Below are 17929 nucleotides of genomic sequence, written 5' to 3'. Positions count from 1 at the left end.
AATGTAATATGGTTCAGTCACTGCGGAAAGTTTGGTATATTCTCAAAAAGCTAAACATAGAATTACCAAATGATCCACAGTTACACTCCTAGGCATATACCTCCAAAATTACAAATAGGTACTCAGATAAGTACAAGTATATGCATGTTCATAGCAACACTTCACAATAGCCAAAAGGTGGAAATGACCCAAATTTCCACCAATTTATAAATGGATAAAGAAATGGTATGTATACATCCAATGGAATATTACTCAGCCATAAAAAGGAATAAAATGCTGGCACATGCTACAACATGACTGTACCCCCAAAACATTATACTAAGTGAAAGAAGCCGAACACACAAGGTCACACATTGTATGATTCCATTTATATGAAATATCCTGAATAGATAAATTCACAGACACAGAGGGCAAATGGGTCACCAGGAACTGGGGGTAAGGGGAGTAAAGAGGAAATTGCTTATTAGTAAGACGTTTCACTTTGAAATGATGAAATGTTTTGGAACTAGATAGAGATGGTAGTTATAAAAGCATTGTGAATGTATTTAATACCACTTTAAATACATATCTAATTGTTCACTTTAAACAATTAAGATTAATTTTATATTACATGAATTTCACCTCAATAAATTACTTTTTAAAAATAGAGAACTACAGAAAACTAGAAAATACACACATCTGTCATATTCCATTAAAAAAATCCTGTTTTGGCTGAACAATAAGCACCAAATCGATCAAGGTCACAGAATGAGTAGGAAGCAGACCTAGAACCCTTCCACTATTCACTACCATCTCTCTGGAGAGAGAACAGAATTAAAGCAAGAGACCAACAAGGAGGTAATGGATTAACCTTGGGGTGAAATGCCTGGTGTCTAGTAAGAAGCTGGCAGTGGGAAAGATAGTGAGGGGTAAATATAAAAAAACATTTCCAAGTAAGAGTCATTAATTCTAGGTGAATGATTGCCAACAAATAAGTCAAAGAAAAATGTCAAGGTTTTGAATCTTAAATAGGAGAATGATAAAAGTATTTTTAAAAAGGAAAGAAAGAAATCATGGCAGAAAGGCTTTATATTTGGATTTACTCAGTATCACAGAGTAAATCATTAGCTGAGATTAAGACTTAGATTCAGTCTTACAAATTGATATAATTTTGTAAACTTCTGTCTCTTATTGCCATTTGAAGATAAAAAAATAAAGCAATCTTAGATGCTATAACCTTAATTTCACATCACCTTTGAATTAAAAGTTAAACAAGAGACATAAAATTTGGTTTCAATTTCAATTTAGCAATGAACATGAAAAAATGATTCACTCTAAATCTGAAAATTTAGCATAGCAAAGTATAAAAATGGAACAGTTTAGTGCATATAAAATATAATCATAAATACAATAAAATCTGACTTCAAGTTCATGTTAGGTACAGTATGCATGCCATCCTACGGTCACATTTTGCTTGATGTTCTTTTACTCTTTCAAAATCATACCACTAATAATAATGTTGTCAAACGTTCTAAATATATTTTACTTCCAAACCAGTAACATTATTAACATTCACTAATAATTCAATTAACAATGCAATGGTTATATATAAAGCTGTCTTCCGGGACTGACAGAGTAAAAGACTAAGTAAGTCACAGGATGTCTACAAGTGAACTTTACTGACCAGATTACAGCAATTATAAGGCCAAAAAAAATCCTTTCAAGAATCCAGCATACAGTGTTTTTTGTTTGTTTGTTTTTTTGTATTCTAATAAAACTTTATTTATGGACAATGAAATTTCAATTTTATATAATTTTCATGTCAGGAAATATTCTTTTGATTTCATTTTTTTAACCACTAGCATTCTAATCCAGGGTAGCAACTTTTCATATACCTAATTAAAATTATTTCATTTGAAAGAAGAAAATCTTTAATTTCATGAAATACCCGATTTTCCAGCATACAGTTTTAAGCCACTCCTCGTACCCAATTTTCAGGCCCCAAAGTCGAGGGTGTTTCCCCTTGGAACTCAAGTAAACTCCACTGTGACAGAATGGGTACCTTCCTATCCAGCTACCTCAACCTTAGGACAAGGTTAGACTTTAACTGCAGCCTTACCAGACTCAGCACAAGTTCTTTTATTTTCTCCTCGTTTATTTTATTTGTTTATTTTTAATGCTATAATGAATACTTTTAATTCATCACTGAAACAGAGATCTGGAACCCTGACAATAAGTTCTGTATTTACTTATGTGCTCCTCCCTATCCATCTGCTTCCCCTCTCTAGGACACAGGTTCTCATTAAAAGCAGTACTGGATATTATTCAAAGGGGCATAATATGTTATACACTACGAAGCGATATATTCAGGGAATTGGCATCAAAAAGCAAAGTCTGGTAAAAACGGTTACTTAACCCATGGCAAAAGTAGCACAGTTGTTTTGTAAAACAATTTAGCAAAAATATATAAAATGCCACTCTAAAGATTAATACCATCTAACCTTATAAACTCATTTCTATAGTAATCAATCCTAAGAAAATAATGTAAAATAAGGAAAACACAATTTGTAACAGGATGGATATCACAGTGTTATTGATAAGAGGGAAAAGCTGGAAACAACATATATATTCAATAAGAAGAAATTAATAAATAATGCTACATCTAGCTAAGGTCTGACCTTTGTCCAGTCCAGTATACATTTTTTACTTTGAAAATTGTCATAATATTTTGAATGCTTCTCAAATACACAGACCTAGCTTTTCATGCTTAATAGAATTTACAATATTAAATTAAAAAAAAAATGAGGATGACAGCTAGGACCGATATATAAACAAGTTATACACTATGAGGTTTCGACTGTCAGATTTGTTTTATAATATGCTCAAAATCACATTAAAGGAAAAAGAAATAAAGGAAAACTATAAAACTATGAAATAAAATTCTTCATAGTCGCATTAATAGAAACATATTTTCTGGACTAAGCACCATCAATATTTTCCTTTAAAGCAAGAGTTTATCAATACTCAAATTATGAACTGGAAATATTTTTTCAAAGCAAAATGCCACTAAAGAATGGATATATATTATGTAAATGATAGAGAATCATATAAATTAACTTTATCCTATAATATGAAACCATAGAGCAAGCAAAATTTTAATACATCATGTTTTCTATGTAACTAAAGATAAAATGAGTAAGTGACTTTTAAAGTAATATGGAGGAGTATAGAGACTCACAGTCAAAATATTTATCAATTTTTATCCCTCTATGGTTACGTCTGTTAGTGATTTATGAAGCTAGTATATCATTTATATTGGTGTTCTCAATCTTTAGACTGTGGACATTTGGGGTGGGAATACAAGGAACAAATGTAAGAAATCCTTAAATCATATGCACATACGTATTTCCTCAAACAATGAATACAAATGAGGGTAAACAGGATCAAATACACGGTGATGAAAGGAGAACTGACTCTGGGTGGTGAGCACATAATGTGATATACAGATGATACATTACAGAATTGTACACTTTGAAACCTATGTAACTTTACTAACTATTGTCACCTCAATAAACCTTAATTTTAAAAAAAACAATGAATACAAAAACACAACTAGTATCATTTGGTAGTCTGAAATTACTTTTGATGTTAAAATAGAATCCACATTTTACAACTGGAAATTATGAATTCTTTATGGATCTTTACAAAGTAATATGGGCTACTTTGGTGATATTATTCTAACCCTACCTCATGCTTGATCTTGACAACTTATTATTTGAATAAGTTACATATAATTTTGAAGAGCACATTAAGATTCAGAGTGAAATATCAGTACTTAAAAAAGGTAACATGGATCTTTATATTTTTAAAAGGTAATGTATTTAATGTCTACATGAATCTGTATTATACCCAAAGTCAAAGTCATAGCATTACTGTACCATTGACAAATAAAACATACAGTATTTAAGGTTACAAGCTATTCAGAACAAACAGTCCAATGAATTGCTAGACTGTAATTGGAGAATCATAAAATGACATTTACCTGTTTCCTTTGGAACAATGAAAACCTCAACCTAAAAATTATAGCTCATACAAAAATTAAATCAAAATAGATCATAGTTTTAAATCTAAAATGTAGAAGTATAAAACTTTTAGAAGAAAATGTAGGAGAAAGTCTCCATGATGTAAGGTTAGGCAAAAAATAAACATACCACCAAAACTACAGCCCATAAAAGACAAGAACCAACAAATTGTACTTCACCAAAATTAAAACAAAATTGAAGCCAATTTTATAAATGAAAAGGTAAAGAACGACCTTTTAGTATCATACTGTAGCAAAAAATATTTAAGGTAAAATATGGCCATATATGTAATCTAGACCTCATAAATTTGTGAGGACATACGATAATGGGTGTTTTGCTCTTTAACCCACCTGTAAGCATGCTAAGATTTATTTCAAGCTTTTTTATTTAAATAAAGTGTAATTATCAACACTTACCAGCAGCTTCAAGAACCATCTGTAATCTGGCTTTGGCCTGTTCAGCTGGTGGCTAAAAATTAACCATATAAAAATATTTACAGTTCAGTTTTAATAGATGGAGCTTTAAATTAATGTATTGTTAAGCAAATATCAGAAAATTTAGAGAACTTTATCATAACCAATATTCATATCCATCCACATCATCTTAACAAAATTCCATCATAGCAGCTCTATCAATCTACTCTCACCTTAATAATCGAATCGTATTTTTCATTAGTGTGATGCAAGAATGAATTTCTTTCATTTTTTTTTTGTTTACTACCCAACATTGTACCAATCGGCAGTAGTCTAAATAAAGGCAAATCAATAATGAGGCAATACCCACACATTTAACAACATATTCTCAAGATGTGTTATTTTTTTTGTATATGGAAACATGCAAAGTGACCTACTAGAATTTAAAAAGCAACTTGAAGTCCAATACTTCAGGGAAGTCATATCCTAAAGCCAAATATTTCCTGCTTTCCTAATTCTGTTAGAAAGAAGCAATTGTGATGAAGACAGGACACGTGAGTTACGTGCTTTCAATTCCCACTGACTGTCCTAATATAGTTCTCTCAATAAATCTTGATTCGATACAATTGATAATGTTGAAACTAAACTGGTGACCTTATTCTGAAGTTTTTGGATAAGGTTTGGAAGGTATCCAAACTATAACATAGATTGTATCAAGACTGTGATTTTTATTAAAGACCTGTTAAAAACTGTTTTTAATACTTAAGACTCCACAATACATTAATAAAGATGTCAGCAAGTAACTAAACAACCTCATGTTTATATATGGTACCGTTATTTGAGAATTAACATTTTACAAAGTACATTAGAATATTTTGCTATTTGTGAACAAAAAGCTTAAAGGGAAGGAATGAAATAATTCAATATAGAAGACATGCTCAGAAAAGTTTAAGAATTTGAATGGTGCTTTTGCATAAACTGTATGAAAGAGGATGGAGAGTGGCAGATGAGATGGGAGGGAAGACAAGGAGAGCTGTTTATATAACTGAGCAGGTGTTAACACACTGGCCCTAGAACTGAGGCTAGTTTTATCACTATGTTTTATTGGAACACAGCCATGCCCATTTGTTTATATACTCTCTATGGTTGCTTTTGCGCTCAACCCAACAGTAGCAGAGTCAATTATTTGTGGCAGGAAACTTATGGCCAGCAAAGCCTAAAACATTTACTATCTGTACCTTTAAGGAAAAGTTAGCTGACCTCTACCATAGAAGGTGGAGAGACTTAGAAGAATTTGAAACAGCGGGGTGACGAAATGAGATGTGCACTTTGATACATCATTCATTCTAGCAATACACTTGAGGATGAACTGAAAGGAATGTGACTGCAGGCAAGGAGCGCATTAGGGAGCAATTAAACAATTCCAGGCCAGAGACAAAGAGGGCCTGAGGTGCAGCAGCAGCAGCAGCAGCAGCAGCAGCAGGGAAGGACAGGAAGAACGAGATTTGAGAAATATTTAACTGGTAACGTGGATATGAGAGGTGTAGGCAAAGAAAAACAGTATTTTATGTCATACATTTGCACAGAAAAATGTACGAGGTGTGATCAAACAATACAGTAAATGTTTTAAAAAAATTATTACAGTAAAAGACACATGGCCATTAATCCCCCTCAAAATACACCTCCTCAGTTCAAACACATTTATCCCATCATTCTTGCCACTTTCTGAAGCAGTTCTGGAAGTTCTCTTTAGTGAGTGTCTTTAGTTGCGCTGTCGTGGCTGCCTCAGTGTCCTGAATCATTTTGACTTCGGGAAAGAGCCAGGAGTCACACGGTGCCAGATCCGGTGAATAAGGTGGACGAGGACACACCATAGTGTTTTTATTTGACAGAAATTGCCTTATACCAGAAGCGATGTGTGACAGGGAGCAGTGTGATGATGGAGGATGATTTGTGGCACACTTTAAAACACACCTTCTCTCAACTGTAGCTCACACCCTACTGACTGCACCGATCAAGTTGAAACTTGCACATACTGTTACTACCGGTAAGGTTCGAAGAGCCGCTTCCAGTATTGAAGATTCCTGCCTTTCCATTGGATGGCACTCAGCAGCAGCATTCATTATATTTTATGATCACAACGGAAAGGCTCTGTGTCACACATCGCTTCTGGTATGGCAATTTCTGTCAAATAAAAACATTACTGTATGTCCTCATCTATCTTATTCACCGGATCTGGCACCTTATGACTTCTGGCTCCTCCCCCAAAGTCAAAATGACCATGAAAAGTAAATATTTTGAATAGAATCAGGACATGGAGGCAGACACTACAGCGCCATGAAACACACTTACAGAAGAGGACTTCCAGAACTGCTTTAGAAAGTGGCAAGGTAAGAGTGTTCAAACCGAGGGGGAGTATTTTCAGGGGGATTAACTGCAGTGTGTCTCACTGTAACAATTTTTTTTTTTTTTTTTTTTTTTTTAAGGAGGGCGCAGCTCCCAGTGGCCCATGTGGGGATCGAACTGACAACAACGTTGGTGTTATTAGCACCACGCTCTAACCAACTGAGCTAACCGGCCACCCTGTAATAAATGTTAATTTAAATATTCACTGTATTTTGTGATCACAGCTCATATGTAGGTGTGCTTTATAAAATATTGAAAATATGTGATATCAAATTAAAATACCACAGCAAAATATTAATAGAGGACTGTGACATCTACGGAATATAACTGCTCTAATGGATATCAACTAAACTGCCTATAGGGACCAAACAGTTAATATAAACGTTTATGATGATAAAAGGCAAATGATATTTGACATCATATCAGAGTGGGGAACTGTGGAGCATGTGGCCCAGCCAAAGGAAGCAGCCGACACTCAGCGCCAACTCACTGTTGTCATGTAGAAATGTCAACACCAGGGCTACAAAATTTCTTGATTTTTCATGACACTTTAAGTTACTATCAAGACCAATACTGTGTGGAACAAACAGTACTTCCAAGAGCCAGGTTCAATTCCAAGACAGACGGCTGGTGTACCTATGTCATCCATTTAACACACACAATAGAAATGGGATACTTTGTGCAATATAACAAAACTAGAATGGCAAGAAAGAAATGATATTCTAACTAGTAGGTCCCAAGCAAGCTAAGAGTTATGAAGCATACTTTCAGAGTGTCCTAGTAAGCAGCGTCCTGTGACAGAAGAATGTTAGACACTTAATCGGTTAAGATATTTCATGGGAAAGTTTTATGAATTTCATAAGGAAAGATTATTTTTAACAATTAAGAAATATGCAAGTACCCACATCTAATAAAATATTAACAATATTGTTTACATCTCTTACTCCACAGCAGTTACCCCCTCCTTCATTTGTAACCACTGTCTTGAAAATGTGGTGATTACCATTCCTAAGGGAAGATTCTGAATCTTTGATGATAATGGTAAATCATCTGTTAAGACATATGTATATTTTCATTAATTCTCCTAACAATCTATAATATAGGATTCGTACTTCAATGATAAAGAAAACTAGGGAATAAGAGCAGTTTAGTAACTTGCCTCTAATGCTGTCTAAATGACAGACTGAAAACAAGACCTTCTGACTCCAAACCTCAGGATGCTTCTAAAGAAATCACTAGCATATTCATGAAGTCAAAGCAATTAATTTCATAGATATAAAAGCATACGTATAGGATTTGACTCTGTTTAAAAGACTAATCTGCCCCAAATAATACATTTGTCCTATTAGGTTGGTGCAAAAGTAACTGTGGTTTTTGCAATTATTTTTAACTTTTTAAACTGCAATTACTTTTGCACCAACCTAATAGTAAATGAAATATAATTCCATTCTAAATACATTTGCCTGTACAAATATAACTAAGTTATATTTGTGAAATATAGGGATCAACTCCAACTAAGGGCATAAAAATATATTGTTAGATTCAACAGACTTTTAAAAGTAATTTTTTATTTCATATTTTTACTCTTAAAAATACTTGATTCATTTCTCAAACATTTTTCTTGAATAGGGAGTTCATATGCGAATGTTCTCTCACTTTTTGTTCATCTGCACGTATCCTTCTTTTACTCTGACTGGTGAATAATTTGAATGGATATGAGATTCTTGTTTGTAGTCTTTTTCTATCAGTCACTTGCCCCTCAAATCTTGTCTAAGGCCTCCCCCATACTGTTTCTGCCTTGAGTTTGTCCCAGAAAAGGAAAAGCATCACAGCAGCTCTCTTGGTTGAAACTCTCCAGGTATCACCTGCCTATGTGTGTCAGTCAGTAGCTGGTTGGTTCAGAAAAAGTTAGAGGTTGGAACAGAGAGGAGGCAGTCTGATATATGTAGCTATCATTCTGATTGCTATCTATAGCTACTTTTTATGAAAAGATTAACAAGAAAGAAGAAACAGAATATAGAGTGAAAAGAACATTTTATATTAATCTATTTTTAGTTAGGTATCATCATACTAGCAGGTATAGAATGAAAATACCTTTGGGGCTTGAGTACCAAAATTTCTAATCCTTTAGCCATTTTAGAGTATATTAGACCTCAGGGATTAGCACGAATTCCATCTAAAATTGGTAAATGGCACTAATGTTATTCAGAACCGGAAATTAAATCTTATTCAATAAATAATACCAAATACAAATACATAGAATACAGCAATTTCTCAATATAAGAATTATATGATGAGGACATATTTAAAAACACAAAGTCACAGTTATATTGTGTGAAGTAAACGTATGGAGAAAAAAATTGTATTCCATTAAAAAATAATATTCCTTACATGAAAATTTGTGGTGCATAATTGGATAAATATCAATAAAATTGAATCATAGAGCATATAAATGTTGTTCCCTTAAAAAGTAAATTTTAGCATTGACATCAAAAGAACTGTAAGAACAGTATGAACTTTTACTATAAGTGTTTGAAGGCTGTATTAAAGTTCAAACATTATTATGCTATGGCATATACAAAAAATATATATTAGTATAGATACTATACCATAATTTTAACTCATTTTTTTAAAAGTGTACTTCTGCTAGAAATTCTTATCATATAGGGTTTAGAAGAAATATTAAAAGGTCTTCTTTATGCAGAAAAGTCCATAACCAGAAATAAGAAAATATAGGGTTTAAAATTTCTAAATTAATAGGGTCCTTTGGTGGGGGAGAGGGGGTTGGTAGTCTTTCTATTGTAATGAATTCTCCAGAACTGCCTTGCTCCCTTCCCTCCCCTTGGCAGCCAAGGATACCTACTTAACTCCATTTGTAAGCCCTGGTTTTAGAGAAGAGCACCCAATGTCGTAAAAAGAAATATAAGCTCCGCAGATGAAACCAAAAGATAGGTCAGTTTCCGGATGGCCTGTGGAGGTAACTATCCTCAATGTCTAGACTTTTTCCTTTGACTTTGGATGTACTCTTATTCAGTCCTATTCCGTGAGTTCCTTATATACACTACATGTTTAGATTCTCAAAATTCTGCCAAAACTAACATTCAAGCCCAGCACAAGCCTTTAAACCATGACTATACAAAAAAAGAGAGAAGCCAATCTTTATACAAACCAGTTGACACACTAAACCATTTAAACTATTGCTCACGCTTCTCATTCCCATTCATATTCAGTGCCCTGAAGCCCTGGCCACCACTATGGAAATTCTGGAAGTTGACAAGATATAGCTGCCGGCAACAGTTGCTGGGTTGTTAAGGACAGAGAAGTAGAAAGCGTGAAAGAAACACTGTGGCTGAGCTAAGTAAGAGAGAACCAAACTTGGAAACAAAATTAGACTAGCAACATTTCACAAAATCAAAATTAGGATTGGATTATATGGTTTTCAGCCATTAGTCTCAATTTCATATTATCATGTACTATTTTTACACACAAAAAAAAACATACACAGAAAGGATTCTGGGAAGATGGCAGAGTAGGAAGCACCAGGAATCTGTCTCCCCACCAAGACAATAACTGCATGGCAGACTCTGATGTAACTATTTTGGAACTCTGGATTCTGTTGAAGGCTTGCAACTACCAGGAGAAGACTTAGAGAGTAACTTGTGGTTAATTTTGGTCAATTTCAGCTATTGGCACAGAAGCAGCTTCCCCTCCCTCTCCCCACCATGTGGCAGGCAGCTACGCACTTGTTCCTGGAGCAGCTTACAAGTATTGGTGAGGATGTAGAAAATCCAGACCCACTGTGCACTACTGATGGGAATTAAAATGGTATAGCCATTATGGAAAACAGCATGGCTGTTCCTTAAAAAATTAAAGAATTACCATATAATCCAGCAATTCCACATTGGGGTACACACCTAAAAGAACTGAAAGCAAGGTCTTGAAGAGATGTTTGTAGACCCATGTTTATAACAGCATCATTCACAATCGCTAAAACATGAATGTAACTAACCCAAGTGTCCATCAATGGATGAATGAATAAGCAAAATGTGATCTGTGTGTGTGTGTGTGTGTGTGTGTGTGTGTGTGTGTGTGTGTGTATATACACACACAGTAGAATATTATTCAGCCTTAACAATAAAGGAAATGCTATAATATGCTACAACATGGATAAATCTTGAAGACATTGTACTAAGCAAAATAAGTGAGGCACAAAATGACAAATATTATATGGTTCTCCATATATAAGGTGCTTACTAGAGTAGTCAATATCATAAAGACAGAGTATAATGGTTGCCAGGAGCTTGGGGGGCGGGGGAAATGGAAAGCCATTGTTTAATGGGTACAGAGTTTCAGTTTTATAAGATGAAAAGAATTATGGGGATGGATGATGGCGATGGTTGCACAACAATGTGAATGTACTCGTATTTAATACCAACTGAACGGTAAACTTAAAAATAGTTAAGATAGCAAACTTTATATTGAGTGTATTTTAGCACAATAAAAACAAAATTATAAAGTGACCTTTACCCTACTTATAGGAATTGGCTTATTGGAACTTCCTATTTGAAGAGAATGTACAAATTAAATATTTCAGATTTTGTGGACAAATGGTGTTTACTATTAGGCCCTCACAGAGTCTCGTCTTCACATTCAATGAATGGCTCAAAATTCATTACTTTCATTTGTTCAGAAGTTGTATGGAGCACCTCTTATGTCTAAGGTACCATGCTACAAGTTGAGGATAAAAAGACAAATAGATACAGCTTCTGATTTCGAGGACTTAATAGTATATTGAGAGATAACAAAAATAACAATTTAAAGAAACTACTATTTATTAAATGTCTACATTATTGCAAGCATGTGTGTTATTTCTACCTTAAATTTTTTTAAAAGGACTTTACTGAGGTATAATGGAACTACAATAAATTGCACACATTTAAAGTAAACAGTTTGATAGGTTTTGACATACTCCTACAGCCACGAAGCATCACGACAATTAAAACAACGAGCAAATCCATTACTCCAAAATTCTCCACGTCCCTCTTTAATTCTCTCATGTCCTCCTGTGCCTCCACTCCATTCCCCAGTCTTCAAGCAAACACTGATCTGCTTTCTACCACTACACAGTACTTTGCATTTCCCAGTGTTTAACGTAGATGGAATCATATGATACGTACTCTTCTTCTTGTCTGGCTTTTTAACTCAGCACAATTATTTTGAAATCCATCCGCACTGTGTGTATATTAGTACTTATTCCTTTTTATTGTTGTATTCCAATGTAAGGATACATTATAATGGCTTTATTAATTCACCTGCCAACAAACGATCAAATTATTTCCAGGTTTTTGGCTCTTATGAAAAACATTAAAATTATTTCCACTTTTTTTTGGCTATTACAAAAAAAAAGTACTGTAAACATTCAGATACAACTCTTTGAATAAATATGTGCTTTCATATCTCTTGGGTAAATATCTAGGGTTACAATGGCTGTCATATGGTAAATATATGTCATTTCTTTTAAGGAAATTACCAAACTGTTTTCAAAATGGTTTTCCATTCCCACCAGCAGCGTATAAGAGTTCCAGTTGCTCCATGTCCTAGTCATGACTTAGTATAGCCAGTCTTCTTAATTTTAAAATTCTAATGGTTATCTCATTGTAGTTTTAATCTATATTCCCCAAGTGATTAATGGTGTTGAGCATCCTTTCACGGGCCTATTTATTATCCATATATCTTCCTTGGTAAAATGGATGTTCAAAACTTTTGCCAATTTTTATTGGATTGTTTTCTTATTAAGTTTTCAGAGCTCTTAATTACAATGAAAGAATAATTTTTCATATATGGGATTTGCAAAATAGATACACACAGAGAGAATTATGCATTTATATCTATTTATTTTCTGGATAAAGTTCTCCCATTGAGTGGCTTGTTTTTTCATAGTCTTGAGTTTCTTTTGAAGAGCAAAATTAATTTTAATGAAGTTCAATTTATCAGTGTCTTTTATGAATCATGCTCTTGTGGTGTTACAGCAAAGAAATCTTTACCTAACCCCAATTCACAAAGATTTGTCATTATGTTTAAACCTAGAAGTTTTATAGTTTATGTCTACATTTAATTCTATATATCTAGTTAATTTGTCATATAGTACAACATATGACAACATGAAAAACCTTTCTTCTTTTTTTTTTTGATATGTTGCTATCCAATTACTCCAACACCATTGGTGAAAAAGACTAACATTTTCCACTCAACTGCCTCTGCATGTTTGTCAAAAAACAATTGTGTGTGTGTGTGTTAGACTATTCTGTTCCATTGATCTACTTCTCAATCTTGATACCAACACCACACTGTCTCGATAGCTATAATTTGATATTACCTCTTGATGTCAGATTGAGTAACTCCTCCGACTTCTGTCTTCTTTTCCAAAGTAGTTTTGGCTCTTCTATATTTTGCATCCCACCTTTTAGAATAAGCTTATTAATTTCTACCAAAAGAAATAGCCTACTAGGATTTTGTATGGGTTTGTATTGAATCTACATAGTCATTTAACTAAGAAAAGACATCTCAATAATACTAAATTTTAGCCTCTTCTCCCATCATTTTTACTTCATAGTCTTTATATTTGAAATACGTTTTTTTCTAATAGGCGGCAACATATTTAACTTATCACCCTCTATCTTCATTATATCACTTCCTATATACTATGAAAACATTATAATAATATACTCTCATTTTTTTCCTTCCAGCCTCCACATTATTATTGTCACTGCTGCCGTATATTGTTATAAACCCCACAACACATTGTGTTGTTTATGCTTTAAACAATGATCTTTTAAAGAGATATATCTACCCGTGTAGTTATTTCCAGTACTCTCTATTCTTTTATACCAACCCAGGTTTCCATCTGGTATCATTTCCTATTGCTGAAAGGGCTTCCTTTGACGTTTCCTGTAGTGCAGATTGTTTGGTGATAAATTCTTTCCATTTTAGTATCTTTTTTTTTTTTTAATCTCCATTTGGCCCTCATTTTCGAAAGATATTCTCCCAGAACACAAAATTCTAGGTTTATAAAATTTTTCTTCCATTACTTTAAAGATGTTGCTTTACTGTCTTGTAGTTTGCATTGCTTGCTTTTAGAAATCTGCTTTCATAGTTACCTTTGTTTTCTCACACATAATAACAATGAGTATTCATTTTTACTCTATTTGCTTTTACGATTTTCTTCTCATAACTGCATTAAGCAATTTGATGATGCTATGACTCATAGTTTTCTTGTACTTGGGGCTTGTTGAGCTTCTTGGTACTGTTGGTTTATAGTTTTTATAAAATTTGGAAGTATTTTGGTCATTGTCAGTTATATTTTTCTTACCTTTTCTTACCTTTCCTTTTAGGACTTTTCTTACCTTTGCTTTAGGACTTCAATTATATAGATATTGTATGTTTGGCTACCTAAAGTTGTATCACAGCTCACAAATATTCTTTTATTTGTTTGTTTGTTTAGTCTTTTTCTCTCCAGTTTCATTTTGAATAAATACTTTCTCTTGCTATGTCCTTGGTTCACTAATTCATATTCTGCAATGTGTCATCTCCATTAATCTCATTCAGTGTATTTTTTATCTCTGAAATGTAGTTTTCATGTGTAGAATTTAGCTTTCTAAGAGCTTTCAGGTCTTAATTTAATATGTTCAGTCTTTCTAGTAGCTCTCCGACCATAAGGAATATAGTGCTGATAATTCTATTAATGTCATTGTCCCTTAATTCTGCTACTGTGTCAACTGTGGGTCAGTGTCAACTGACTGCTTTTTCTATTATATTTTCTTGGGATTTTGGATGCATGGCAATTTTTTATAGGATGTCAGGCATCATGAATTTTCTTCTGTTGTATGCTCGATATTTCTGTATTCCTATAGTCTTAGTCTTTAACGTAGTTCCAAGTTAAATCACTTGGAAGCAGTTTGATTCTTTCGTTCCTGCTCTGTAGGTAGGACCAGAACAGATTTAAGTCTGTAGTTAATTTTCCCCACTGTTGAGACAAGACATGTTTTAGCACTTGATTGGAAGCACCATGAAATATGAGGTTTCCTACGCTGGCTGTGGGGAACAGGTTCTGTTCCCAACACTGTCGTAAGTGACAGTCATGAGTTCCTCTAATCATTTCTGGTGGTTCTTTTCCAAGCTTTGGATAGTTTCCTCAGACGCATGTCCTGATGAGTAGTCTGCTGAATACATGAAGGGAACCCTCTGTAGATCTTCTGTCGCTCACTATTCTCTGGTAACCTGACTTGTGAACTCGAGGGGCTTTGGCCTCCCTGATATCACAGCTACATGTTCTCAACTCAGAGACCACCAGGCTCTGCCTGGGTTCTCCCTACTTATGACGTGACCCGGACACTTTCTCCAGGCCTGAAGCTGGAACAACTAACGCGCTCACCTCCTGTTTCCCCATCTCTCAGGAATCACTGCCCTCATGCTTGAAGTCCATTGTCTTGAGAGCTATTTTTTAAAATACTTTGTCCATTTTTTTTTAGTTGTTTTAGGTAGAAGAGTAAACCTGATCCCTGTTACTCCCTCTTCACTGGAATAGGAAATCTATTATTTCTTATAATAGCACAACCTTGTGAGGTCAAGTTACTTGCTCAAAGTCCCATAGCCATTTTTCTAATGCATGTTCATAAAAATGCGTATCTATACAGATAAACCTATAAGTTCCCTTTGTCTGGACAACTTCTATGTCTTTTTCCTGACTAATCTATGTTCTTTCAAAGCTCAGCTCAAGAGGCATCACCTCCTGTAAACCTCATCAATTCCGGTTTCTTTTCTCCCTAACTCCTTTCATGATTCATGATGGTTGTAATTCTCTGCTTTATGTTCCCGTAATGCCCTGGGCATACATGTATCAGCACATCTTTAGGATAGTTACTTATTTTGTTGTCTGTATTTCCTTCTTTGAATGCTATCAGCTTCTTGAAGGCAACAACTGTCTTACATCTTTGTATCATTAGCACTTGGATTAGTGTCTGGAAAACAGTCAATGCTCAGTAAGTATATATTTAAAATAAACTTCCTTGTAAGTTTCTAAATCCTTATAAGTATTATATATAAATTAGTTTTGAAGTATTAATTTCACTGAATTCTATCTGTGAAAAAGAACTTACCTAATTCAAATAGCTGGATGTTTGAGAGAATGATAATGGCATTGGGGAAATTTTAACAAGTAGTAGTAATGAACCATGTAATCTGCATATAATTAATAAGTATTTTGACCAACCTATTTGATTATAAAACAGCAATTCTTAAAGTGATCAAATGGCCTCCAAATATATATGTGATAACTTTTATGTGCCATATCTCTCCCAGCCAACATCACAGACATTTGTGAGAAAGAGCATAAGTTACCTGAAAAAAATTAACATCTTTTTTGGAAAAATACAATAGCTATTATTTACTATATGCTGTAATGTTCCAGGCCCTGTGCAAGCATGTTACATAGATCTCATTTAACAAAATTCCCATAACACTCCTGACAAGGCAGGCATTCTTAATGCTATCATTTAGATGAAGAATAAATTACCTAAATCACAAAAATGATAAGGTGGCAGGACTTGAATTTTAATCCAGATCACAAAATTTCTGTTCTTAGAACACTGCACTGCCTCACAGCTTGAGATCCATTTGTTTATTAACTTTCCTGGGGGAAAAAAAAGGGTAAGTCTAATCACTTTTGATTGCCAGAAAAGACTGTACAAAAAACTAAATTTTCTTTAGCCTTTTGGAAGCGACTACTAATGATCTTAATGGTTGTGACTGCCATCTTAAAAGCTCATTTTAATCAAGCTTTTTCAGATGAATTACTTTAAAAATATTAAACATATTCGCAGTATAGGTACTGTGCCATTTCCTTTAAAGTAAAATGCAATCTCACTATGACAGAGACACATATCAACAGCTTATCATATTTCTGGCTACATTTCATTTTAACAGTTACTATAATTCTATCTCTTAGGATCAAGGTCTAAGCTAGAAATATTACAAGTAGCTCAAAAGTAGATTTATCTTGCCTCTAGAACTTAGCACCAAGTTGCTTTACATAAAGACCAGAAAAGAAAAGAATTAAACCTACAACACGTATTCCACTCTCAATAGCAAATTCATCTCAGAGTTTTATCAAACATTCTCTCTGAACAGCTTATGGGATTTGCAAAAAAGTTATATAATAGTTATTTTCCTTATTATAAACCAGAGAAAGATGTCATTTTATAGACATCTTTTATAGATGAGGAAGTTTAACTAAAGAGATGAATCTGAACCTGAGGTAACACATCCTTGAGGGCCTGTTTAAGAAACACCCACATTCATGACCCTATTAGATGCTGCTGCTCATATACTACATAAATACATAGCCCTGCTTACCTGTTTATAAATTGTCTATGGCAGCAAGCGGCATGGTTGAGTAGCTGTGGTACAGACTGCATGGCTCAGAAGGCCTAAAATGTTTATCTGATCCTTTATAGAAACGGCTGACTCCCAATCTAGACTACTACAGCTGCATCCTTTCCACTTCACCTTTTTCATCCTATATATAGCTGCTAAAGTTATCTTCATAAAGCAAGGTTCTCATTAAGCTGCTGCTTAAAAACCTCAGTGACTCTCCACTGCTTCTAGAGTTAAGCGTAAACTTATCACTTTAATTTTCAATACTATCAATAATATCCCAAGGTTTTTCTTCTATCCTTATTTTTCAACCATATCTGAACTTAGAGCCAACATTTCAGCAATACATCGCCTCTCGCTATTTCTCAACCACATCCTGCAGAACCCTTTTTGGAATCTCCTTCTCACCAGTCACCCTTAGTTGCAGAAATGCTGAAATGCCACAATCTCTGTACAGCCCCACCTAGCTGGATGGATACAGTAGGCACTATTTAACGGCTCATAGAGCACTCAGAATCTTTGTGAAAATACTACACACTACCCATCTAGTCTTTCAAAATGAGGGCCCTCTCCCTTCCTTAGTTTCCTTCACTCCTAGCCCCAGGTATGGAGCCTCAT

At 34.2% G+C, this 17929-nt stretch overlaps 1 protein-coding gene across 1 annotated transcript in view; it reads right to left on the bottom strand.

Annotated features, from left to right (window-relative positions):
* RSRC1 (arginine and serine rich coiled-coil 1) overlaps positions 1-17929 on the bottom strand; it is a 371133-nt gene that overhangs the window by 152507 nt on the left and 200697 nt on the right. The window contains exon 6 of the mRNA XM_088794615.1: positions 4478-4529. Within this exon, the coding sequence (XP_088650741.1) occupies positions 4478-4529 (52 nt within the window). The remainder of the gene's footprint in view (positions 1-4477; positions 4530-17929) is intronic.

This window comes from Rhinolophus sinicus, chromosome 17 (assembly GCF_057876585.1).
Source record: "Rhinolophus sinicus isolate RSI-liver-muscle chromosome 17, RSI-T2T, whole genome shotgun sequence".
Taxonomy (NCBI): domain Eukaryota; kingdom Metazoa; phylum Chordata; class Mammalia; order Chiroptera; family Rhinolophidae; genus Rhinolophus; species Rhinolophus sinicus.
Note: the sequence above shows the minus strand (reverse complement) of the source record. Positions and strands in the feature narration are given on the sequence as shown.